We start from the raw sequence: 27,854 nt of genomic DNA, 5'->3' as shown, positions 1-27,854 counted from the left end.
ACTTGATGACTGGAAACAAATAAATTATATTTACCAACATTCTAAGTTGTTAAAGTGCCCAAAGCTACCTAATACAGATAAATTCACAGTGTATATATTGTTCCTGTGGGAGGGATTAAAAAATCAGCTTTAGATACAAGAATTATTTTCTCTCTTTCTTTAGGCTGCTAAAAGATGCACAGAATGAAGCCTATTTTCAAAACTGGTATCAGAAGTTGTTGGCAGCTCTCCAATTCTGTGCAGGAAAAGCCTTAAGTGATGAGTTTTCCAAGGAGAAGGAACTTATCAAAATTCTAGAAGATATTGGGGCAAAAGTCAAGTGTGCAAGTGACCCCCGAAGACAGGTTTGTTGAGAAATCAACCTTCAGGTTGAGAAGGTTTTATCTCCTAAATCTTCAATTAAATTTCATAGAAAGCAAATTATTTGACTACACTTAGGTATATGACATTTAAATCAATTATTCAAATACTGTATTCAAGATATTTTGTCTAACTTATCCTCATAAATTAACAATAATACATATGATAAGTGTGTAATGCTGGGTTGCTCAGGGTATGTTCCTGGCAATGCACTGGGTGGTACATAGAATCAAAATAGTGTCCTCTATATGAGAGGCAAGTGCCTTAGGCAAGCACCTTGAACCCATACTATCTCTGCATTCAAGACATGTTTTTTTTGTTTTTGTTTTTGTTTTTATCAAAGTCATCACATAGCATACAAGAAAAGATAGCTTAAAGACAATTTGACCTAGACCAGGTGAAGTAATCCCAAAAGGACAGCAAAAATCAGTATTCTGGAAGTAATATAAGGGGGGATTTTAGGCTCATAATATACAAAATAAATTATCTAGCTCCAGATGTTTTTAACATTGCACCGAACTAAAAGTACACAATTTAAGAAAATTAGGGCTGACATTCTGTGGCTTACAATATTGCTAATAGTGGTTATTTCATGCACATTATTCCAGCATCATATTATACTTTTTTAAGGAAAAAAAAGACAAGGAAGGAAAAGAGAAAAGGAGGAAGAAGAGGAGTGAGGAAGTGGCAGTAGTAGAAGTGGCAGTAGTAGTAGTAGTAGAAGAAGAAGAAGAAGAAGAAGAAGAAGAAGAAGAAGAAGAAGAAGAAGAAGAAGAAGAAGAAGAAGAAGAAGAAGAAGAAGAAGAAAGAAGAAGAAGAAGGAAGAAGGAAGAAGGAAGAAGAAGATGATGATGATGAAGAAGAAGAATTAGTAGTAAAATACTAGAGTGGTAAATTATATATATTTACATAACAAATACTATAATAAATTATACACTTATGTATAATTTTATAAATATCCATTGACATTGTCTCTTATTACTGATTGCCATTATGGATTTGGATATTCCTTTTCTTGATCCAATAGAAGAGTATTTACTCTTTTTATCTGTATTTCTACTTTCTTTCACTGATAGAAGTTAAGTCTTGCTTGCTCCTTTCGCTGACATGAGCAATTCTTTTAAGTTTAGTACTCTAGATTTAAGGAGAAAGTGGCCACTTTTTATTTTACAAGAATATCATTCAGTAACAGTAACCTGGTGACTATAGACTAGAAGGCAAGCATGAAAAGGTGACAATACCACAAACCTTGCCATCAAAAGAGATCATTTTCTCTCCTGACACTAAAATCAACAAGAGTTTTCAACAAACTGATGTAAATATAATAACAAAAAGCACTCCAGAAATCTTACCCAGTCATTATTTTTCTTGCCGGAAACAATGACATTTGATGAACAGTGATAAGCTAATTTGACTACCTAATAGAAATAGATATAAGAAGCACAGTAATGTGTTTATTTTTAAATGGGAGACAAACTTCACATACACAGAACAGCCTGAAGGCATGATACATTATGGACAATAAAAAAAAGGTATGGTCTCTTCATATTTATCTATGTTGTCAAAAGGTTGATAGCAAGTAAAATATAATTATAAAATGATGTGTTGAGGTTTTTTGGGGGGGTTGGTTTATTTTCAGGGGGTTGGGGAAATCTATAGCAATACTTAGGTGGTCCTAGGTTCCACTAGTTATTCTCTGTCAATTGGTCCAGAGGTTAAACGTGAGGGTCTTAGGATGTAATCTGCCCAACCTGTGTTGTCAGGAACAGTCTGGTCACTATGACATCTCTGGTGCTCTCCAAGGTCACACTCAAAGTGGCAAAGGAGTCTGATGGCCTATACCCAGTGATGCTCAGGGGACCAAGCATAATCCCAGAATTGAACTAGGACAATATTATGTAACCTGAGTTATCTCCAGACTGTCATAACATAGGGTTAGTAAATCTTTTGCAGTTTACGCAGCATAGCCATTGCTCAGTAATTCTGGTGCCTGCCTGGCTATTTGAGTTGCCACAGGTTGATACTCAATTCTGGTGCCTGCCTGGCTATTTGAGTTGCCACAGGTTGATACTCAAATGTATTTTTCTCATCTTGAATGTTGCTCTTTATGATGAACATTTCATCACATGAAAATAGAAAAGAAAAAATAAATGGAAGAAGTAAGAGTTCCTTTTTGTTCAGTTGTCTCAGGTTCATATACAGGGGTGCCCAAGGTTTATACTCATCTCTGTGCTCAGATATAGGCTCAAGAGGCCATATGAGCTGCATGCAAGGCCAGCATAGTACCTGATGTACAATTTTTTCAACCACAATAATTATTTACAATGATTTCTTATTGATAATTTCTGTCAGAAAATGACACTTAAGCATCCTAAGTATAAAATAACAATTTTGGTTCAAAACAGAGGGCAAGTATGTTTTGACATGATATTTTCTGGGGAAAAAAATGACAGATGAGTGAAAGTGGAGAGATGAGATGCCTCATTTTTCAGCTACTTCTGATTCTGGAAGGTCTGGATTATTTCATTTTCTCCCTGTGAGTCTGGATTAAAGTGAGAAACCTTTAAGAACTTGTTAGACATTATTTGTCTAATAACTTATTCATATTTATTTTTTATTCACTCCCCCTCCACCCGTTCTCTTAGATGTTGATGCTATTGTTGCAATGACAAGGGGAAGTGAAGGGTGGTGGCACATGCTTGTATTTGACACACACATATTTTGTAAGTTCACACATCAAGCTGCAGTACTTGTTCAGAGGCAGAGGTAAAGCTTTCAAATTTTGCGTTTTTTCCTTTGTTTTCCTTTTCATTTTTTTCTTTTTGTTAAAATTTTTGTTCACAGACTGTGATCAGAGTTTATTCCTCTCTCTGTGCTTAGAGATCACTCTTAGCAGAGACTAGGACACTCTATGGAGTGCCAGAGATAGAACAAGTGTTGACTGAGTTAAAGGCAAACAACCTTCTAGAACCTAACTTTTCATGTGTTGTGCAGCTGTAATTTTCTCATTATTGCACAAAATATATAGGAGTATTTTCTTAAATCATACCAATTACTTCTGACAAAATTGAATCATTAGGAATGGCATTAAAATTACTCAAAGTAAAGACTGCTACTTGGTGAGCCATGGTTCACGTACGTAGTGTGATACACATTTTGAACAGTTTTGGGTTTTGCTTTGATTTTGTTTTTAATTAAATCTGAAGTCTCTTTGAAAGGGCATGCACTCTTTACTTATCCATTTCCTGGAACAATCCCCATTGTCTTTAGATTGCTCTTTCTTCATATGACTGCTTCACCTATCTGACCCCAGAGTATCCAGCATGCAACCCTGGAATTAAAGAGTTTATTTAATCAATAAAAGAAAAATGATAACTTGAAGGAAAAGTCAAGTTCTTTTATGAGGTTTCTCAGATGCCTTTTATGGTGCCTTTTCACAGGAGGTACTGGAGAAAGAACTCGAAAGACTAGAAGAATTTTTTCATTCTATAGACACTTGCCACCTGCCTTTGAACCCTGCCCTTTGCATAAAGGGAATTGATCGCAAGGTAAGTTAATTTATTCAGTGGATAAGTTAAGTATTTTCCTTAGAATTGTTTAGTTCACTACATGCTTTTAAAGTGCCAAAATTATAATGGCTATTTCAACTCTTTTAAGTAAAAAGAAACACACTCAAATCATCTATGGTGTTTTAGTTAGTCTGCTGTGACAAGAGCATGTTCTCCTCACATGATTTCTTGGTTTAGAAACAAGTTGTCCCCAAATTCAGTGTAAAGTTCCCTTGTGGTTGATGTCATTTCTTAATTTATCTTTTAAAATGGTTATTTTGGTGACCTCGTGCAACCTTGATTTAATTTTGTACTTATTTGGATTATGTAAACCTCTGAGACTTTACACTAGGATGTCATTAACATGTCTGCTTTGGTTCCACTTAAAATCCTTTGACCTCTGGTGTCAACCAAGACATCTTTGGCCGTATTCATTTCTGGAACACCTTCCTGGCATTGTCAGACCCACACTGAACTTTTTTCTTTTCATGTTTCTGTCACCCTCTCAGATTTAAAATTGATCTTTGTTTTTTTTTCTTCTTGAACTTTATTATTCTCATTTTCAAAGTTCCAAAGGCAGAAAGTAATCAGAGAGACTGATGAGTGAAAGTGATAAGTAAAAGTGTTCAGTAACTGTGAGCCCACAAACAAATGTCACCTCACTGTTATGCAAAGACAATCAAGTAAACAAATTCTCAGATGAGGGAAAACATTAGGCCATGAATCTAATATGAATATAATACTTTGCTAAAATCTTGAGGCTATGGCTGCTACACTATTGTAGTGATAGATGCACAACACATTTTTCCAATTTTAAGCATGGAAACATTTTGATAATATACTAATTAGTAAATAATTCACTCAGAGCTAAACTACAAAAAATTACTAATTTAACTGTACTTCTTAAAGTAATCATCTATAATCCTATTAACACTAAAATATGGGGAAAATTGGCATTTCAAAGACATAATGTCTTAATATAGAAAGAGCAATAACAATCATTGGGTCCTGTGAATGGATGTGAATTGATTACTGCTATGAATGTGCAGGTCAGCTGGCTGAGACAGTACTCACCAGCTCAGGAATAACTTCCCATATAATGTGGCTGAGATCATGTAACTTCTGTGCAATTATCTGCAGCTGGAAATGCATTCTTTGAGGTTCATGAGTGAATCAAATAGTCATGCCATTGCCACTTAGTTCTGCTGCCAAGTTGTACCAAACAGATGATCATGTAACCTAACACCTATGCACATGAGGGCATAGTGTGTACAAGGACAATATGGCCCAGACAGTATCTGATGATGTAATGAGTATAGTGAATTTTTCTATCAGAACCCACATCTGGTAAAATTAGAGTCCATTATAGAAAAAGTTGTTCAGATGATAATGATTGTCAAAAAAAAACCTTCTAATTAATCTACTAGTAGGTCACCTAAGTCTTCTCAGAAGAGTGAAACTCACTGCACTCATACATGAAATGAGTATAGAAAGATCTTTGTCTCTCCTCCCCATCCTATTCAACACCAAAGAAGCCCTATTGAGAAGAAACTTACACATGAGTAGAATGATAAAAAAAAAAAAGCTTTAATCCAAGTATCCAAGACTTCCATACTCACTGGCCATCAAAGAGCTCTTACTAGAGGGAAGTTTTGTGTAGGTCAGAGGTGGGGAGACTTGCATTTAGAGTTCTTTTTCAATATTCCTTAAATTACCAAGAAGGAAAGTTTACAGCTCAAATAAAAGTGGAAAAGCTTTCAGATCTCTTGGAACATTATTGACACAATTATGGAAACAATTATTGATTATCTTTTGAAACATTATTGATAATCTATATTGGGAAGAAGCTTGATGAGTGAAATGGACAGAGGAAGGCCTTCCGTCAATGTGCACCAAATTTAAACTTGTTGGCTCTGAGTAAAATCACACCAGAGAAAATCCTTTCTTTTTTTTAATTTTGGACCACACCCGATGGTGCTCAGGGGTTGGTTACTCCTGGCTCTGCACTCAGAAATCATTCCTGGCATATGGGATGTCAGGGTCCAAACCTCAGTCCATCTGAGGTCTATCTGCATGCAAGGCAAACGCCCTTCCATTGTGCTATCACACTGGCCCCAGAAAATCCTTTTGAATTCAGTGTGTTCAGGGAAAATAAGCATCTTATTCAGTGTCACAGACTTTACACAAACAAAACACTTTAATTTTCTGTTAGAGTGTATGTGTGTGTGTGTGTGTGTGTGTGTGTGTGTAGAGAGAGAGAGAGACATTTATAATGGCTTGTATATAATATGTTATATAATTATATGATACTTAAATATAATATTAATATATTGGCCATGATTTTCAAAAAATAAACTGAACCTGAAAACACCAGCAATTGAAAGAATTAAGATAAACTCCAAGTAATATAATTAGAAAGGGGGCTATCTTTCCTTGTCTATAGCCTTCCTTTCCTTTTGTCTCTCCTTAGAATCATTACTCATAATGAACCATATTCTGTTTCCCTTTGGACAATCGGGTGAAAGAATAGAACTAATTTAATACAATATTTCCCACTGCTGGGAAAGCAAGGATCATACATTTCATTGGTGGCAGGAAATGTGCACTGGAGAACATAGGTACACGTATTACTAAAACTCAATGATGAATAACTTTGTTACTGTGTAACTCATGGTGATTCAATAAAATAATTTATTTATTGAAAAATTTATATTTTAATTAATTTTTGTATATCAGGAAAAGAAGTTATATCTTTCTTTCTCTATTTAAGTTCTCCTACCCCATCATTTATATGGACTTATCCTAGAAGACTCGGATTCATTCTTTTCTGTCTCTTTGCTGAGACCCTCTCACTCTCCTTTTAACTTCTATTCTGAATCCTCCTTGTTTGTTTTTCCTAGAAAATATTCTTCTACCCATTTACTAAATCAAAATTTCTCATAAGTTATGGCAGAATAATAGTGTAATGGGAAGGAGTCCATCTCTATTGTAGTGCCCCAAATTGCCTTGCTAGCCTAGCAGGAGTGATCTTTGAGCACAAAGCAGGAGTAAGTCCTGATCACTACTAGGTGTGGTTCCAAAACAAAACAAAACAAAACAAAAAAAAACAGAAATTAAAAGTAAGGGGCTGGAGCAATGGCGCAGTGGTAGGGTGTTTGCCTTGCATGTGGCTAACCCAGGACAGACCTCATTTTGATCACCCGGTGTCCCTTATGGTCCCCTATGCCAGGAGTTATTTCTTATTGCATAGCCAGGAGTAAGCCCTGAGCGTCACGAGGTATGGCCCAAAATAAAAATAAATAAATAAATAAATAAATAAATCTCTTGGCTGGAGCAGTAGCACACAGTACGGCGTTTGCCTTGCAAGCAGCTGACCCAGGATGGACCTCAGTTAAATACCCAGAGGCCCCTATGGTCCCCCGAGCCAGGAGCTATTTCTGAGCAAAGAGCCAGGAGTAACCCCTGAGTGTCATGGATGTGGCCCCAAAACAAAACAAAACAAATAGACAAACAAACAAAATATCTCTCACAGTTTTGTTTTTAGCTCATTTATGAAAGACTTTGTTTTCAATGGTTTCATTTAGCTGGATATATTGCCTTCTAATATAATGTACATTTATATGCAATCATACCAGTTTTCCCTTTGGAATTAGGATGTCTCAGAAGAAAGTTGGATGATCAGATTTTGAAAAACACTGACCTAGACTATTTCTAAACCTAATGGAGAATTTCCTTATTCAATAAAATGACAAAAGATTATGTGTTTCCTGATTTACTGATAGCAGCAGCAAGAATTCATTACTTAACAAGCAGTTTCACCTAGTTACCATAAAATTCAAATTGATTCAGTAAGCAAGGGCTTCTGTTTCCTTACAGATAAGGTTAGATTTATGTTGATAAGGTTACAAAGTAGATACTTTCCTCTCAACCTCAATTTACTCAGACTTATTAGAATTAATAATGTCCAAACTGATTGTTCGATATATATTGATGTCATATTTTTACTAAATTAACAGTCACCATTTCAAGTCTTTTTTCTTCTTTTTGTATTGATTTAACTCTTACTCAGTAATATGTACCTTAAAACCTAAAGACATGCATACTTTTAACTTTAAAATAATTATAAAAACACAAAAAGAGAAACAACAGTGAAAGTACAATGATAATTATATTATAAAGCTAAGATTAGAAATGCAAAGTGAATAAAAAGGAAATAAATGGCATTTGTGAATGCAAGGACAGAGAAGGAAAGAAATCAAGGGCTGGAGAAAGGAAAGTAATAGAGGAACAGAGCTATGGTTATACTGATGATGTGGGAGAATGGTATAACTATATATACAAAGCATAGAAATTCAACCACACAGAAAACATGAGATCTAAGAAACAATCTGCAAACTTTATAGTGTGTCTGTCAAAGTGGCAGGCAGGGGGTGGTGTGGGGAATAGATTGGAGGGAGGGGAAAGAGTATGGGCACAATATAGGTGGTGGGATTGATGTAAAAATATTAAATTGCTACATCTCAAATATCAAGACTGGAGAGATAGAACAATGGATTGAGAGTTTGTCTTGCATGTAGCTGACCTAACTTAGATCCTTAGTACTCCATATGGTTCCGGAGTGAAGAATCAAAAGTAAGCCCTAACTGTTGTTCAAAACCCTACAATAAATTAAGAAATAAATAGAACTCGACCATCAATAATATTGTAAATAATAGTTCTTTAAGTAAAAATCATTAATAATCAATTCAATTTAATTGATAAAAACAATAATTCATGAACAAAAAGAGAGCACACTAAATTCAAAAGTACCTGCTGTCAGGTCCTATAAAGGCAATGAGTGTTTATTTATCTATCATAAAAATGTGCAATACAGGATTGTTATCACCATTTGTAGTGTGATAGAATCATGTAAAATCTCAAGGTTTTACAGGTAATAGCTTAGTAGTACAGATTTAAAATCAAGTCTTTCTTTGATCAATATCCATGCTTCCTTAAAGTGATTTGGTGTAAGACATAAATAACTTTTATAAATTTTAAATTATAATTTTTATTTTGGTCATGAGATTACTAAACTCAGTACAATACCTACACACTACTTTGTTTATTTGAATCCTGCAAACATAATAATATGATGTGCTGTTCTTTGGAAATTAATGTAGTTAAAGATTGTCAATCTGCCAGAAGTGCAGCTTTTTATTTTATAAAGTAAAGCTTTGGTTGGCAGACTAAAGTTATTTTTAAAAGTAAATATGTTTTTATGTCAAACTATAATCATTATTCATGTTGCTCAAATAACAAATTTTTCAAGGGACCATGATATCAGGAAATGTATTTATATTTATAATTTTTTGCTCATTATTTTTCTTCTATTATTATAGGCATGTTCGTATTTCACATCTAATGCTTTGCCATTGAAGATCACTTTCATGAATGCTAATCCAATGGGCAAAAACATCAGTGTTATTTTTAAGGTAAAATAAACCTCACAATACATCAAAATGATTCCATGGGTCAAACTACTACTATAGACTATCATAAAAAGAAATTAGTACAGCTATTTTTCTCTGGCAATAACACAGCGAGCTCTAATTACTTTGGATTTTGCAGTTCTACAGAACTACATAGTGTATGTCAAACTATGATTAACAATAAATCAAACATAACAGACCCCAAAAAGTGTCTGCATCAATAAATGAAGCTATATGAACATTTTAGAATAGCATAGAATTTGGGATGTGTGATGAATCCCTTAAATGATTTTTTCTGTTGACCTAGATATTAACTTAAAATCTAAATTAGCTTAAATGAAGGACATATGTTATCAATAATTTCTCATCAATAAAGACTTAACTTGTTTTAGTAATTTGGGTTGGTTTTATATTTTTTAAAAAAATATGAACATGAATCATTTCAGGTTTTTATCATTAATTCTAGGAAAAAATAGTAAAAAAGAAATAATAGTCTAAAGAATGATAAGTAAATAAAAGAGACTTGCAAATCATCCAGTCAATTTAATTAGTCAGCCATTCAATTCATGCAACAAGGTCTCAAACTCAATTTTGGTCGATTCTGGATTTTTTTTTGAGTATACTGATTGGCACATTTGTATTTCTCTTTGATCTACATAACCTCAAGATCTGTTGTCTCATGATATTCAATTTTTGGTGAAGAAAGAAATAGTGGATTTCATGTTAAGATAGTTTCTGTACATAATTATAAATCATTTTCAAAGCCAAACTGTTTATTACAGAGATAAGACTATTCATTTTAGATTATCCATTTCCTTTACCTGTGCTAGAAAATCACCCTTTATTTTTTATATTTAAGCCAATTTGTTCAAAACTTATCTGCCTACATAATAAGAGATGCCAACAGAGCAAAATTTATTGTGTCATATGTATGCTATTTGTATTCAAGAAACCCTTGATATTCTAACCATGTTCCATACACTTACTATAGTACATGCATTCATGGTTTGCCAAATATATTTTTTGCTTAGAAATAGATCTCTCTTAGCTATGTTTTAAATTTGTATGAGCATTTTGCTCAGCCTCCCTCACTAGCTTTGAATCTAAGACATACATGGATAATAGATAGATAATAGATAGAAAAAATATTATCAGAAAAACATGGCCCGATGGCTTGTTCTTCTGAAAACATTTAAACAAAAATTATCATTTTTCTCATCTTCTAATAGAAATACAAGTACTCTTAATGGTAATAAAATAACTAAAATTTCCTGTCATTCTAGAAGTTTATTCAAGAAAAAGAAATGACATATACTATATTTGAAAGCCATTAATAGACTATAGAGCAACCTAGAGACTATAATTTTGTTTTTTTATAGGCTGGAGATGATCTTCGTCAAGATATGCTTGTTCTGCAGATTATTCAAGTGATGGACAGCATTTGGGTACAAGAGGGCCTGGACATGCAAATGATCATTTATAGATGTCTATCTACAGGAAAAGGCCAAGGTCAGTTTTGATTAGTGACTTGATAACATAGTATTTGTCTCATACATTTATTACTAATATGCCATCTATTTCCTTAACTTTCACCTTAGATAATGAGGTCAAAATTCCAAAGACTAATACAATACATGGCTCTTTTTTACTTTTAAAAAGTGAGAAAACTAAAATAATTTACACAAAATTATATGCTGTCTGTTTGGATAACTGAAAATCCAGGTAATTGTGACATTCTTTTGTTCATTCTTAAAAGATAATTGCATGAAGTATTATTTTCCCTTTTGCTAAGATAATATTAAGGCTACATATTAAAGTTTAGACTTCTGAATTTAAAAAAAATTAAAAATCCCCCCCCCAAAAAAACCCCAACTAAAAACACAAAATAAAAGCTAACACACACAACTGAGCTCATGATTTGCCAAGCCCAGGTTAAATCCTAGGAGCCACTTATGGTCCCTTGAACACCTTCAGCAGTAACATCAGAGCACCACCATGAATGACTCATTGCCCACCCCTGACAAGTTGAACTTCATTACAGACAATACTAAATTGAATAGATATTAATTCCTAAAATAGCTTATAATATTTTTTATATCTGGTCATTGCTGCTTAAAATTGCATTACTTAGTATCTAGACCAGGAAGTCTTTTCATTCAAGCAGAGCAACAGTATAAACCACAAAATATTAATTAACACTGATTGGATCCTCCCAGTTTCTGAGGTTCAGTATCTTGGTTAATTTTGATGTGTGATTTTTAGATACTAGAGCTTTTCTTAATAAGCTCAAGTTGTAACTTAATACTTTATATTGAACAATTTCAAGTCAACTACCCAATTATTTTGATTCTGTTAACAGGGCTCTTACTTCTACCCCAAGATTCCTATGTCTGACACTTTCTGAATTTCTAGTTTTTAAGAGCTTTTTATCATTGCTACTCTATTATTCCTTGAATTTTTCTCCTCTTTTATAAATGACCTACTTCTTTCACACCACCCAATGTGTTCAAAGAGCAAGTATAAAATGCCACACTGAACTTTTTGATTCCATATGGGTTTACCTTCTTTTTAAAAACTGAATATATAACTGACCTCAGTAAAATCTCTCAATTTCATCCTCAATCATTATAATCATTTATAAGTTCATTTCTCAGCTATCACAACCCAAAACATTTTTTAAGTTAATAATATTATTCATCACCGATAACTAAATTTTCCTCAAGTTGCAATGTCATAAAAAATGTCACGTACCTCCATATCTATAAAACTATAATTGTGAGATTTCAAAAGCAAAAACTTCCAGAAAATGAGAGATCATTAGGCCAGAGAAATAGTACAGGAGTCAAGGTTAGTACCTTAAAATTGACAGACCCCAGTTTGATCATAAGTACTACTAATAGTCACTGAGTACTTTCAAGAGTAAGAACTGAGCACAGAGTAAGTATTAAGACAAGTGCATTGCCAGGTGTAACCCCCATATCCACCCCCGTCCTCACAGAAGAAAAATAATTATCATTACTTCAAAAGTCCTTTTAAGGAGATAGTTTCATTCTCTTTTTTTGTTTGTTTTCTTGTTTGTTTTTGTTTTGGGGCTACACTCAGTGAGGGTCAGGAGTTACTCCTAGCTATGAGCTCAGAAATCGCTCCTGGCTTGGAGGACCATATTGTCCCCCAATATGGGATGCTGGGGGTCAAACTGTGGTCCATTTTAGGTTAGTACAATTAAGACAAACACCCTACCAATTGTGCCACCACTCCAGCCACAATAGTTTTATTCTTAATCAGGCCAAAGCCTAATTGATTAAGTTATTGTTCTTAAAAACTGTCACAAATTCAATATACCCCAAAGGTGGAGAAACCCCATAGCACTAAGGCCAAGTGAATTTCTTTTTGAATGACCCCAATATTTACTGTGCCAGTGCAGGAAGGAAAAAAAAGAAGGCAAAAAGCACAAAACATTTTTATCTTTTATATATTATTTTTCTTCATTTATTATTATTATTTTTATTTACCTATCTACTTTTTGTCGATTTCTTTGTTTTGGTGTGGTTATTGAAGTTGTTGTCCCTATTTATATTTATATTGGGTTTTTTTCTTCTTTTATTTTTTTTCTTTAGGTGCTCTGCCATGTTTTTAACTCAAGACCATGGCTTTTTTTTGTGTGTGTGGTGCCTATCGTTATCACTGGAGTGCTCACTGGATATTTGACTCTTTTTTTTGTACTGTTGGGGTGTTTCACCTACTTTTTCTCCTTCATCTCTCAAACCAACGATGAGAGCCTCTAGAAGGATTCCCCCCATTTTGGGCATATTAGACTTTTACCCCAGTTTATTAATTTTCTCTTCTTCAAATAAAACCACATAACTTGAACTATGTAGTCCCTCCTCCCAGTTAGAGGGGGAAATAAGGGAGGCACCAAGACCAAGACTACTAAGTAGTAAGCTAGGTACAGAGGGGACCACAATTTCTCGCAGCCCCGGGGGTGAGGGAGGAGGATATGGGAGAGAGGACGAACATGGAGGTGTAGGGAGGACAAATCGGTGATGGGAACCACCCTGATTTTATGTAAATGCGAACCTGTACATGTTGACATATTGTCAACAATATGTAAACTACTATGATCAAAATAAAAATTATATAAAAAAACTGTCACAAATTGCCCTAAATTAAACTTCTTCCCTTAATTTCTGGAAATATATTTCTATGTCCGAAGTTTATGTGACTATTAGCATTACAGTAGAATAAAAATTTTGTGACTACTTTGTATATGTAATTTTAGGAAATTTTGGGAAAACCATTTAGGTGAATAAAACTATTTGGAACTTATTTCATTGCTGGTTCTCTAATCTGAGGTATTAAAAACTCCATATGGATAGGCTGGAGAGAGTATATCAAGTAAGGCCTTGAAAGTGGTTGACCTAGGCTTAGTCCTGAGCACCCCATAAGGTCTCTCAAGTATTTTAGGTGTGACCCCTTAGCACTGAGCCAGGTGTAATACTTAAGCGTCATGTGTGTAATAAAAAAACAAACAACAAAAAACTCTATAAAGGAATTGGAAAAGCATATAGGCCATAACCAGGCAAACTAAATCTGGCTATCACTTGGAAAGACCTTGAGCCTCCACAATTGCATGCTGATGATCTGGGTTTTTGTTATGAACTTCAATTTGATACCACTGCCTTGTATAAAATAATAACATAATCATGAAAATTTGGGTAAAGAACTTTCCTAATGAAAGAGACATTAATAACTCATTGAGGAACTGACTGGAAATGTAGAATATTGGAACCTGCTATACTCTACAGAACCAGAACCTACATATCTCCAAGTCATAAAAATATAAGAAAAAATTAGAGAAAAATTATTAGAGTCTAATAAATGGAATGACCATATGCACACAATTATCTAGAAGCATTTTAAGAAATGTATGATACTTTTTAGCTTTTACTTAATTCAATTCAATTCAGGTTCTAATGAAAGTGTAGAATTTAGTTGTTATGCTTGTTATAAGTTAGGTGAAAGGTCCTCTGAGTAGTCAGCAATGCAAGGCTATGATAAATGGCTTGGAATTTAGCAAACATTCCAATTTAGACAAACATTCCAAGTTGTCTACATCCCTGAAGACAAATGTAACTTAAAAAGTAACTGCTATTGCTTTAGCTCAGTATCAAAAGGGCACAATAATTTTATATCAAACTTTTGGGTACACTCAAATGTGAGATGGCTGCAATACACTTGATAGGCGTAATTTTTATTAGGAATCATTCAATAACGGAACTGGAAAAATGATGAGGAAAAATCAGGATTAAAATGAGAAATCATTCATTGATACTAAACTTGATGAAATCTCACACAGCATGCATACAAATCTGCACAAAAGCCCAAGAACATTTAGTGAAGAAGAGTTTTACTATAAAAGTATATGCCCTTAAGATATGGTTCTCAGGTCTGTTTCTTTTTGATCCAGCAATATATAAGCCTGATGTTCATAACAGGCTATTAAATAGTGATAGAGATGAAATTCTGCAGCCTGCTGCCACTAATTAGATTCATTCTACAGAAGTATTTCTTTTACCATCAATGATATCTATTTGTTTTTTAATGGAATGCTTTTATTTTTTTACTTAATTTTGAAATTTTACTTTTAACTTATTAAGATTCTCTGATTTAGAATGCTGTTAGTAATAGTATATCATGCACATGATTCCACAACACTCCTATCAATATTGTGAAATATTTTTAGAGAGACTATGAAAAAGCCTGTTTTTATTGAAATAATTTTTATTTTGGCCAAAGTGGATTACAAATCTTTCACAGTAATATTTTAGGTACGTAGTGAAATTGAATCAGGGGCATTCCCAGCACCAATGTTATTCTCCCTCTACCCCTGTTCCCAGGATGCATCCCATATCTCCCCGGCTGCTAGTATAGGTAGTCCCCTCTGTGTCTAGCTTATTGACAATTGAGTATAGACTCTGTTGTCGTTGGCTTTGGATTTGGTGTTTAAATCTGATCATATTTTATGAAAAAGCCTATTTAAAAAAATTTTAAACTTGAGACCTTGAAAATGCTAGTCTTATGCAATCTTACTGGACCCTGAACATTTATTTTTGTATGTGTATGCTTCTTTGTTGCAATGTTCAAGGTTTACTCCTGGTTCTGCACTAAGTAATAACTCCTGGCGGTGCTCAGAGTACCAAAATTGATGCCAGGGATCGAACCTGGGTCACAAGCAAGGCAATCGCCTGACCCACTGTATGATAGCTCTGGCTCCAGAATATTGTTGTGGGGTGTGTGTGTGTGTGTGTGTGTGTGTGTGTGTGTGTGTGTGTGTTTTGTTTTTTTGGTTTATAGGCCACACTCGGTGACACTCAGGGGTTACTTTTGGCTATGCACTCAGAAATTGCTCCTGGCTTGGGGGACCATATGGCTGGCCAGAGATTGAACCGAGGTCCATCCTGGGTCAGCTTCGTGCAAGGCAATTGCCCTACTGTGCTGCACTACTGCTCTGGCCCCCAGAATACTGTTTTTTTAAGTGAAGTTAAAAGATATGATATGTCAAAAAAGATATTATATGATATGTGTGACCGGAGAGATAGCATAGAAATAGGGCGTTTGCCTTGCATGCAGAAGGACGGTAGTTCGAATCTCAGCATCCTATATGGTCCCCCAAGCATGCCAGGAGCGATTTCTGAGCATAGAGCAAGGAGTAATCCCTGAGGGCTGCCAGGTGTGACCCAAAAGAAAAAAAAAGATATGATATGATATGATATGTGTTTTGTATTTGGGCCACTTACAACATACTGTTTATGCATGTTATACTTAGAATACATACTTTGATGTCTGCCCTTACTTTAGCTAAATATGGCAGTCTTTTTTTTACTAACCCACTAACCTATTGCCTCTAGAAAATAAGCTGGGTGGCTTGCTACTGTAATTCTACAAAAAAAAAATACAAGCTAAAAACTGGGCTAAGAAATAACACATGGGTTTAGGTGAATGCTTTATATGCAACAGAAAATCCTTGGCACCATCTGATCCCCCAAGAACTCTAGGTGTAGCCTCAGAGGTCCCATGTACCTTGAAAGGGTTCTGGAGACCTCCATGAATTAATGGGTTGAACCAAGTAATTCCTGGTACTGCAGGGCCCCAGAAGCACCTTCTTTGAACTCTTGCATTGAGCCGCCAACAGGCTGAGAATTTTAGAGTAGCTTTGTGCCCCCCCCCCCCCGAAACCCCATTTAGAAATACACTCTCCCAATTACCTAAAAATTAAACTTGCTTCTGGTAGAGGAACCCAAGTACAATAGAGTTTCAGCTCTCACCAGAATTTAGGAAATATTTAATGTAATTCCCTGTGAAAGGGGGCCTTTCAGGTATAAAGGTTTTGAAAGAAAAAGTGTATGTCATCTACTACTGACAACTATTATTGATGCTATTTATACAAAGACATACATTCCACATCCTGTGATGGTAAAATTGCTCACAAACAGATCAACAAGTAGTTGGGTGGGGGAGAACAATGAGGGAAATAAAGAGGTGAACTAGAGAAAATACAGGGGCAGTGGTATAGGGCCTGAACACTTTAACAGTGGTGGGGTGTACTGCTTCCTAAATCTTTATATTTTCTATATTATTCTCTTTTAGTCACTGATTTATAATTTTCAATATTGTCCATCATAGGATGTCTTGAACATAACATTCAAACACCATACCCATCACTAATGAGTCTATTTTCCTTTACCTTGAGTTCTAATTCAACTTAATAATAATGACTGTTAAAATGGGTAGTAATGAGGTAAAAATACGTGGGTATTGGATTCTCTCTCATCTACCTCCTCTCACACTTTAACTAATTCCTTTACATCCTTTCCCATGTCTCTCTGCCATGACAAGGTCCATTCTATATACCAGTTCTTAGCTTCTATAACTTTTGGTAATTTGTTATACCCGTCCAAAGATTGAAAGAATGACATTATCAAAATGACAATACAAACACAATACTATACAGATTCAATGTAGTCCCTATAAAAATATCCTTGACATGTTTTTAAAGAAGTTGACAAAGTGATATTAAACTTCATATGGCATGATAAAATTCCCTGAATTGAAAAAGCAATCCTATGATAAAAGAAGATAGAAGGCTTTCTCCACACACATGTAAATTATAATAAAATCTATAGTAATTAAGACAGTATGGTATGGGAATAAAGACAGACTCCAAGACTAATGGAATAGAATTGAAAACCCAGAGATCAGGTGAAAAAGAAAATCTTTGAGGAAAGATCTAAGCACATGAAATGGAGCAATGAAAGTTTCTTCAACAAATGATGTTAAGAAAACTGGTCAAATATATGTGAAAAAGAAATGAACTCATTCCCCCATCTCACAAGATACACAAAAGTCAACTCAAAATTAATTAAAGATAGCAAGATCAGGCTTATATCCATAGACTGTACTCAAGAAAACATAGGCAGAACCCTCAATGACAAGGTATCTAAAAGTAACCTCAATGATCCAATGCAATTGGGAAGATAAATGGAACTCAACAAACTAAAAAACAATTTATTTATACCACAAAAGCAACCATGACCAGAATAAAGAGATAACCCATCTACTGGGAAAAAAAACATTTGCCCAACAACCATCCATCAGGAGAATAATAGACAGGACATATAGAGCTCTAGAATAAAAACAAAAATAATCAACTCCATCAAAAATTAGGGAAAAGAAAGGAATAGAAACATCCTCAAAGAAGACATACAAATGTCTAGCAGTTTGTATCACTGATCATCAAGTCTCTTTTTTACCACCAGGTTTGGTGCAGATGGTGCCTAATGCTGTAACACTTGCAAAGATCCATCGCCACTGTGGCCTCATAGGCCCACTTAAAGAAAACACAATTAAAAAGTGGTTCTGTGAGCACAACCCTTTGAAGGAAGACTACGAAAAGGTTTGTCCCTGCTGGAGTTAATTTTAAATAATGTGTTAACTAAGAATAAGGTTCATTAAATTCCATGATTAATGGACTGTAAATTAAGTGCACTTTAAGTTCTAACTCAACTTAATAATAATGACTGTTAAAATGGTTATTAATGAGGTAAAAATACCTGAGTTTGGTTTTCCTTCTAGATAAAGTTCCTGGCTCTCAATAAACATTTCTTGGCTCAGTTGTTTCCCTTAAAACTCTACCTCCTAAAATAATATTCCATGGGCCTAAGTTCTCAACGAAGCTTCCCCCAATTTCCACGAATTACCCTCCTACCTTTGTCATGCATTTCTTCTGCCATGTTTCATATTTTCCTGCCCAGTTGCTTCAGAGTTTTTTAAAATAAAATATAAGAGTTTCTAAGTTTATACAGATCAGAACATAATAAAAATGTATTGTATTTTTGCCACATTCCTGTTTCTGCCCTGTAGTGCACAGGTGTGCAGATTCTGCCTTCAGATAAAGGGATATTACTGGGCCATGTTCCACTTGCTTTGACTGTGACAGCTGTCACAACCCAGGTGGCCCATTATGTTAATACAGTCAAGTGAAATAAGAATGAGAATTAGATTGATAGGATCCTAAATGTCATCATCCTGGGAATATCTTATTCTGGACACATGAAAATGTATAGTTATGCTTGCTAACATAGGGCATGATAGAAAAACGCAGGAGTCCTATTTCCAAACTTAAATTGATATAGTAAAAATATAGTTTGTGGGAATACAAATATTGAAAATTTATAGGTCTTGAAATATTTTCAATATATTCAATATTTTGCTACTTGCATATTTTATATGGCTTAAGTTTTCACAAATTACTCAAAGATAACTTGAGATGTTCCCACACATATCTGATCTTTACAAGCATTATGGGAAGAATTTATTTTACTATCTTCAATTCCTGAGTGCAAAATATCATAAATTAAATAAATTGTTGAGGCACTTGGGAGACTTGGAATGAAGGCATCCTAACATATAATCCAGTGACACAGATTTTCACTTCAACAAGTGAAAAGTCAACAGCAAATCCACACACCATTCCCAAAACTTAACCATGTACAACCAATCACTTACTGTTAAGTTCTCATTATATTCAACAGTTTTATAGGAATTTATAGGAATGATTTATACCCCAGAAAAGTTTTTTGGGAACAAATATCAATCATGGCAAGAAGTCTCTAATTATTAAAGAAACAAATAAATCAAAAATGACTTAGTGTCAATCATCTCCCAGCTAGACATTCTGGCAATATGAATGTTCACTAAAAATACTGAAACAAAACACTTATGAATATGACTAGGTGTATTATTTGAGTGGATAAACACAATGTTTAGGAATATTTTAATGTAGCTTTTCTTCTGTGTTCAAATATTTTAAATTTCTTCAAGCTGAACTGCTTGTATGTGTAACCCTAGTTCCAAATTCAGCATACAAGGCTTCACCTTCCACCTGAGAGTATACATACCTGTACACTAAAATTGCTTTCAGCTTTGGCTCTGATGGTCCTGATTCCTCAAGATTTAAGCTCTGCATCTTCTAGCTCAAGCACTGAACCAGAGTATCCAGTTGGCTGAGTATCAAAGAGAATAGTATTCTGGAATCCCTGAATACTGCTTAGAGTGAACTGCTATTTCATTTTTATGAGGCTTGAAGTAGTGGATTATATATATTTTTCTCTCTCTACTTAAGCAAACATTCACTCAATATTGTGAAGCAGATATGTCAAAAATCACATCAGGTATTCTCTCCAACTATGGAAAGGAACTTCAATGAAATAAAAGTGATTTTCCTTTTAGTTCAATTAAAATATAAATCTATTAGGTTAAAAAATCGATTGTTTTGTTCTTTTGTTACATATCAAGAACCAACCATGTAACCATACTTTTCTCTCAAGTGAAATGAGGAAACTTAATTAAATAATTTTACTTTTTGTAGATTTTGCTATTGCCTCTAATGCCAATGCATTTCTTAATTTGTATATGTGATGTGATTGTCTGATTTTTGAACTTGTTTTTAAATTATTAGGCCTTGAGGAACTTCTTCTATTCTTGTGCTGGATGGTGTGTGGTGACATTCATTCTCGGAGTCTGCGACCGTCACAATGACAATATTATGCTGACAAAGTCAGGCCACATGTTTCATATTGACTTTGGAAAGTTCTTAGGCCATGCACAAACTTTTGGAGGGATAAAAAGGTCAGTACACAAATAATGTTTGTTATGGTAATTAATGTCTTAGAGAAAAAAATATCACATAAAATGGCATAGAAATCCAATGTATATGTCTGGCTAAGGATCAGAAATTCCTATATTAAAATCTCTAACGATTACAGAAATTTTAGCATATATATAATAAAACTGAAGCAAATATTTTCTCCAACAGATTGCTAATGGAAAAAAAATTAGATGTTGTCCAACAACTAGTAAGCTAACTTCTTCTTCCCTGGGATACTAATTCAGTCCTATTATCCAAGATGTCTGAAATATAATTATTTCACTTTTTTTTATAAACCTTGAAAGGGCATTTAGATGAATTCATGGTATAAATATGTGTGATATGTTACCCATATCAATTACTGAGTGGTCTACATCTGACAAAACTCACACAGTTTCTGTGAAAATATTTAGTGAGAACACGCCATCCCAACAATATTTAGTGAACACCTACCGTATAGGGCACTCAGAAAACAACAGTAAACCAGGCAGATATTATTTCTGATCTCTTTTTACCAAGGAGAGAAGATTTAAACAAATTAGTAATTCAGCATGCACAGAAAAAAATACAAGGAAGAAGGAATTTGGTTTATTACAAATTATAAACTGTGAAAATATGGGAGATAACATGTTTGGATGCTATTTTAAAAAGGTCTCTGAAACAGATGAGAGAGTTATTGTGCAGTGATGACCTGTGAAGGTCTCTAACATGAGTACTTTAGGGATCAAGAAGGGTAAAAATAAAAACATACAGAATTAAATGTGGCAGATTTCAAGGACTGTGAAGTCTGATGTCTGGAGGTGGAATAAAGAGCTGCAATTTATAGGAGGTAAAGATGAAGAGTTTGGTAGAATTAGATCAAGGAGGACAATATAGGAATTGGCCTTTAAGTTCAGGGGGAAATGATTGATGAATTTCATTGGGTTTCCAAGTTTTCTTTTTGCTTTCTGTGAAGTAATGAATCTAGTTAGAGCAATACTTTAATTGTTCAGGGAAAAGCATAGTGGTAGAGAAATGGTGAAAACAGATATCTCATTTTTTAGAATCATAGGTTCTATTAATTGACTGGACATGGGCAGTGTGATTAACAGGACAGGAAGGATTCATCAGTAGATGACCAAAAAGAACACATTAAAGGATTACTTCTGGACTAATTTGTTCTTGAGATTTATTATAGCATTTACTTATAAAGACTGACAGGTATATATTTTAATTAATTAATTTAAATTAGATTAATTGGAAAAAATTTAGACAAAAAATTTGAATTTCAATACTAAAAGTCCCTAGACTTAGAGACATTTTATATTAAAGCAAGATAGAATTAAACCATCCTAAAGTTTGTTCAGCCACGTTTAGCTATAAATGCTTTCTATATAGAAGAAATTATCATGTCTTCTCTATTATAAAGAGATGAACTTTTACTAGATGTCCAGAACCTGGCATTTAAATGCCAAAATAAATTCCATGATATGGTTTATTTCATTTTGTAGAGTACTTACAAATGTAATTTCTTTGCTTTATATTCCTTTTAATACTTTTCCCTTTGCCTTGCCTTCTGTCCTTTTATTCATTCATTCATTCCTTAAGCATTAATTGAGATTGGTTTGTACCTGGGACTAGGTTATTATGGATATGCAAAGATAAATTATAGAATTTAACAAATATCTCAGTAGGACCTATGATTATTTTAGAATTCTGAAAACACAGACTCACAGATAATTATTATAAGACTGCTAAGGAAAGAGGTAGAAACAAGTACAGGCTCTTGAAACATCCTAGAGAAAGGATATCATAAGAATTATATGGGGTGGAGTGGTAGCACAATGGTAGGCCATTTGCCTTGCATGTGGCTGACCCAAGAAGGACACGGATTCGATAACGGGCATCTCATATGGTCCCCCGAGCCAGGAGTGATTTCTGAGCACAGAGCCAGGAGTAACCCCTGAGCACCACCAGGTGTGGCCCCCAAAAAACAAAACAAAACAAGAATTATAAATGTTAATTAATGACTTAAATGTAAACATAACGTATCATATAACACTTTTTTCTATAATCCAGTTTTTAAATATTTAAAGATTAGGTTATAATTATGGGAGAGAGAAAAATGCAGAATGGTCTCACTCATCTATGGGTTTTAAGAAAAATGAAAGACATTCTTGCAATAATAATTATCAGACACTAAAGAGAAAAGAGCTGAAAGTTACAGCTCACCTCAGGAAGCTCACCACAAAGAGTGATGAGTTTAGTTAGAGAAATAACTACATTTTGAACTGTCCTAATAATGAGAATGTGTGAGGGAAATGGAAAGCCTGTCTAGAGTACAGGTGGGGGTCGAGTGGGGAGGAGGAAGATTTGGGACATTGGTGATGGGAATGTTGCACTGGTGATGTGTGGTGTTCTTTACATGACTGAAACCCAAACACAATCATGTATGTAATCAAGGTATTTAAATAAAATATATAAAAATTAAAAAAAATAATTATGGCATCTTTAAGTATAATGTGTTATATACTGTATTCTTTGGGCATTGCTGTTTGATGATAAACAACATGGAGATAATGATAGTTTCATGATCTATTTGAATTCTCATATCTATGATTTTGCTTCTACCAGACTCTCCAAGGTTCACAGGCAATGCAACCTTGACTTTCTTTCTTGATACTATTCTATCAGTCTAAGTTCTTTAATATTTTATGTGCTATGCTTACTCCATATTATTCACTCTATCTTGAGTAATATGCAACATGTGATAACTTTTTTGAATATTCTTCAGTTGGTTATGGATTTCACTAAATGATGTTTCATAAGACAGTTTACCTCTTGCCTCCAAGGCCCATTGATTTTTCTAATTAGCTGCTAGGTAGGCAAAAAAAACTTTTACAAATAAGGATTCTATATCCCTGTAGGATTATTAAAATTCTTATTTGTGCTGTATTTATTATATTATAGACCTGGTCTTTAGAGGAAATATGGTTCTATATACTTTCTATGCACATTTATTTTGTAATAAAATAAGAAACCATAGAAAACCATAAGGTTTATGTTAGTTATATAAATCATACCCTAGGACTATGCTAATCTTCTACAGAATAACAAGGTCATTTGATGTTGCAAAAAATAACCACTAATAAGCCAAGATACACTATTTTATATAAAAAAAAACTGTATCTAGTGAGAGAGTATGTATCCCAGATGTATTTTTATTTTTCTATCCCTTAAAAACATGGAGTGGGGAGGGAAGAATTTGTATAACTTTTAATGTTATACAAAGTACTACCAGCATATATTAACCAATCTCAGTTTATAGCTGAATTGCTTGCATCATTATTCAGCCTCTATTAGAAAACACTTTCCAATTGAGGATAGGTTGTGAATTTGCATTTAAAGAAAATACAGAAGTATTCCTTTCAAAATGATATATCTACTACTTAGCCAAAGATACAGAATTGATCAATGGAAATTATCAGGCTAACAGAAGTAGGTGTAGTGTTTAGAAGATAAATTTGTATTTGACCATTAATTTCTTTTTTTGTGTGTGAGGGGGCTATACCTGGTGACACTCAGGGGTCACTCCTGGCTATGTGCTCAGAAATTGCTCCTGGTTTGGTGGACCATATGGGATGCCGGGGGGTGGGGATCGAACCACAGTCCTTTCTAGGTTAGCATGCACAAGACAGATGCCTTACAGCTTGTGCCATGGCTCTGACCACAGTCATTAATTTCTTGAGAGTAAAAACATCTTTGTGGTGGGTGTAGTGAATCCTATACATATAGAGAGGTATAAAGTTATAATCCTAACAGTCCATAATATTATAAACAGATGAAAATAAATTAAAAAGGAAATCTTTCCTCATTATTTACTAGAAGTCTCTTTATTTAAAAAATAAAAAGTTAAGCATCAGAGGCAACTTTATCCATAAATTAGAACACTGAGAAAAACACTGATATTTCACCATGTTAATGCCCTTTTTATTTATGCATGTATCACTATATAATAACACCTCACATCCATCTATGTAATTCTAGTTGGAAAAATTACAATCTTGTAATTTATAAGACATATTATTCAAATGGCTATAATATCTTTCTCAACATATTTAGTCTTTAAAAACATTTTCTGACCCATAACTCCCCAAATTCTTAGGATTTCTTAAATGCTGAGCGTAATTAGCAAGTATTTATTTTATGTAATGAAGTGGCTTGTGGTAGCAGAAAAGTATGGGAGCTGGTTGCCAGGAAAACCATCTATAGGATTTAGAGGACTGAGACTTTGAGCTCCACTTTTAATCTCCTACAATGGATCAGAGTCTAAGATTAAAAACCCAAGAGGAGGGGCCGGAGAGATAGAATGAAAGTAAGGTGTTTGCCTTTCATGCAGAAGGACAGTGGTTCAAATCCCGGCATCCCATGTGGTCCCCTCTGCCTGCCAGGAGCAATTTCTGAGCATAGAGCCAGGAGTAACCCCTGAGTGCTGCCGGGTGTGACCCCCAAAAACAAACAAACAAAAACAAGAGGGGCTTCTAGATTAATTAATATATGGAGATTTGAGATGAATACCTGTCTAAATGTTGAGTAAAAGCTCTGTGTACTTTTCCGTGACCTGCCTATGAATCTTTTCAACTGGCTATTCCAGAATAATAACCTTTGCAATAAATCAGTGATTTAGCAGGTTCCTTGAATTCTAGAAAATTACTGTAAACTGAGGAGGGGGATCTGGGAAACTGATTTATACAGCTCAGGTAAAGGAACTAAATTTGTAACTGATTTCCAATGTAGTAAACAGTATTTGGAGACTGAACACCCGTGTAATTTGATGGAAGAACTGGACTGTGGGGTGGACTTAAGAAGAACTAATCTGTGTTCTTGGTCACCCTAATTATGTCCAAGAATTAATTGCTGGTATGGGTACGCCTATAACAAAGTCATGTTGAAATTTGATCCACGGATCAATTTAACAATTTTTTCAAGCACTGACTTTCCTGTTTCTTACATTGTATTGAATCAATCCAGACACTCTTAGAGTATATGCTAAGTGTACCTAAGCTATTCAATTTTTAGAAGTATTTCCAAAAATTCTGTTTCCATATTTTTAACTTTGTTTTCCAGATGATTAACTTAAATCTGTGCTTATTGTAGATCTTTTCATCTTTAACTTTAATGAGAAAAAACTTCATCTTGAATAAATTTAAAACATTTAACATAATTTGTATAAAAATCTCACAATTTTAAAATGATGAGATTAGATAAAGATAATTTATGTCAGCAAATTGAGTCACAGGTTTTCCCTATCATTAGAATGATAGTGCAATGTTTAAGGAGCTTCTCTTGCACACAGCCTTCATATTTTGATCCCACATTGTCTTTGTCCCATCAGGCATAAGAAACTAGGAGTAAGCCGTGAACAGCACCAATATTGCTACAAAAATAATAATAATTTTTAATAATAATAATAATAATTTCTGTTTGAGGCTCCACATTCAACCTGCACCATATTAATGGATGCATATTCCATAGCTCCTGGGCTTCTGCTTGCTGCTCCCCCAGTTCAGGTGAGACTAGTTTTGGGCTGACATCACTAAACCTATTCTGTAATTAGGGGTCTAGCTCCTCCCTTCTGGGTAGGTCTCAGAAGCCTCTGCAACTGACCTGCACCATATTAATGGCCCCACACCACAGCTTCTGACGCAATGATCTAATCAGCCCATTACACTCTATTCAATGATATTTTCTGTAATCAATAAAGATAGGCAAAGAAAAAAGCAACCTCCAGCACAATCTCTCAACATATTCCAAGGTCTAATTGCAAGTATTTATCCTCAGCACACCTAAAACACTAGGGAAAAAAATGAGATGGTACACATAAGCCCACCACATTCAATAAGTAAAAGCAATATTATCAGAAACACAAACACCACCAAAAATTATTTTAGTGACACTATAGATATTTAACAAACTTAAAGAAACGATGTCACTGGTAGTCAGAAAAGCACAAGAAAATGTAAGAGTTGATATAAAAAAATACGGACATAAATTAAGAGCATGATAGATAATAAAGAAAACTCAGCAGAAGCTCTGAATAACAACAGGATAACAGCAGCTGAGCGAAAGATCAAGGAGCTCCAAGATGAGAAAGAGGAAACTATTAGGAAACAACAGAAAATGGAAAATAGACTGAAAAGTACTGAACAAGCATACCAAAGAACCATGTGATGAATTCAAGAACAATGCAAGAATGGAGTCCCTGAGAAACAGGAAGGCAAATTTGACAAAGGAATAAAAGTAAATGAAATCATCAATAAGAATCTCTCAGAGTTGAGAATTACAGACACTGAGATCCAAGAGGCCTAAAGAGACCTATCAAAAAAATAGATTCACCTAGGAAACTCCAATACACATTTTACTCCCAAGTGACAAAATCCAAAGATAAAGAGTGGATATTGAAAGTAGCAAGATGAAAAAAGAAATTTATATACAAAGCAATGCCTGTAAGGTTCACTGTTAAGCTCTAAACAGACTCAACAAGTCAGAATTTCAAGAAGGGATATAAAAAAAAAAAACAACTCAATAAAATACCTCACCAATAATAACTAACTTGAGTTATCATTTAGATTTGAAGAAACAACACAGAGCTTCAGGGACAGGTGACAGCTTAGCTTAGAGAATTCAAAGTCTTGGAAAAAGTTTTGCAAGAAGCTTTTAAACAACTTTAAATGACAGGACCAAATTTCCAACATGTGGCATCAAGCATAGCGTTCACTAATGGTGCCATATCATCACTTTCTACTAGATTAAGTAAGATTAAAATCATATAGCAAGCAATTACCACAAATTGAATTTTGTCGTTTTATTTTCTGATAATCCTATTTACTATTTAGTTTGTTAGAGAAAGTAATATTTTTGTGTTAAATTTGTCAAGTGGGCAGACTGGGAGTTGGGAGTGGTCCTGGGAACACTTGTGGAAGAAAATGAATATTGATTAACAACATTTTATGTCTGAAATTTCTCTATTATGCTAAATTTTGCAAATCTCATTATCTTAAAAATAAAATAAGATATCACGGAGAAATAAATGTAAAACCCACTTGACTTCTCTAAATCCCAACATCATTGATATTTTAAGAAATTTATGAGAAATGAAGGCCCTCTAGCAATACTTATTGTTTAATTTATATTTAGATTTCACCTGATAAAGGATAGAGCTACATTACAGCAAGAACAAGGTGCCTAGATTTATTTTGTTTTAAAATTCTAAATATGCTTAATAAATGCCTT

The 27,854-nt window shown here is 34.2% G+C and overlaps 1 protein-coding gene across 1 annotated transcript in view; it reads left to right on the top strand.

Annotated features, from left to right (window-relative positions):
* The window catches only part of PIK3C2G (phosphatidylinositol-4-phosphate 3-kinase catalytic subunit type 2 gamma), a 378,850-nt gene that overhangs the window by 239,361 nt on the left and 111,635 nt on the right, over window positions 1-27,854 (top strand). Inside the window, exons 17-22 of the mRNA XM_049782899.1 lie at window positions 164-344; window positions 3,801-3,908; window positions 9,287-9,379; window positions 10,756-10,885; window positions 18,193-18,329; window positions 20,394-20,563. Coding sequence (XP_049638856.1) covers window positions 164-344; window positions 3,801-3,908; window positions 9,287-9,379; window positions 10,756-10,885; window positions 18,193-18,329; window positions 20,394-20,563 — 819 coding nt within the window. The remainder of the gene's footprint in view (window positions 1-163; window positions 345-3,800; window positions 3,909-9,286; window positions 9,380-10,755; window positions 10,886-18,192; window positions 18,330-20,393; window positions 20,564-27,854) is intronic.

This window comes from Suncus etruscus, chromosome 11 (assembly GCF_024139225.1).
Source record: "Suncus etruscus isolate mSunEtr1 chromosome 11, mSunEtr1.pri.cur, whole genome shotgun sequence".
NCBI classification, from domain to species: Eukaryota; Metazoa; Chordata; class Mammalia; order Eulipotyphla; family Soricidae; genus Suncus; species Suncus etruscus.
The sequence above is the reverse complement of the archived record's forward strand: the minus strand, read 5'-3'. Positions and strand labels throughout refer to the sequence as shown.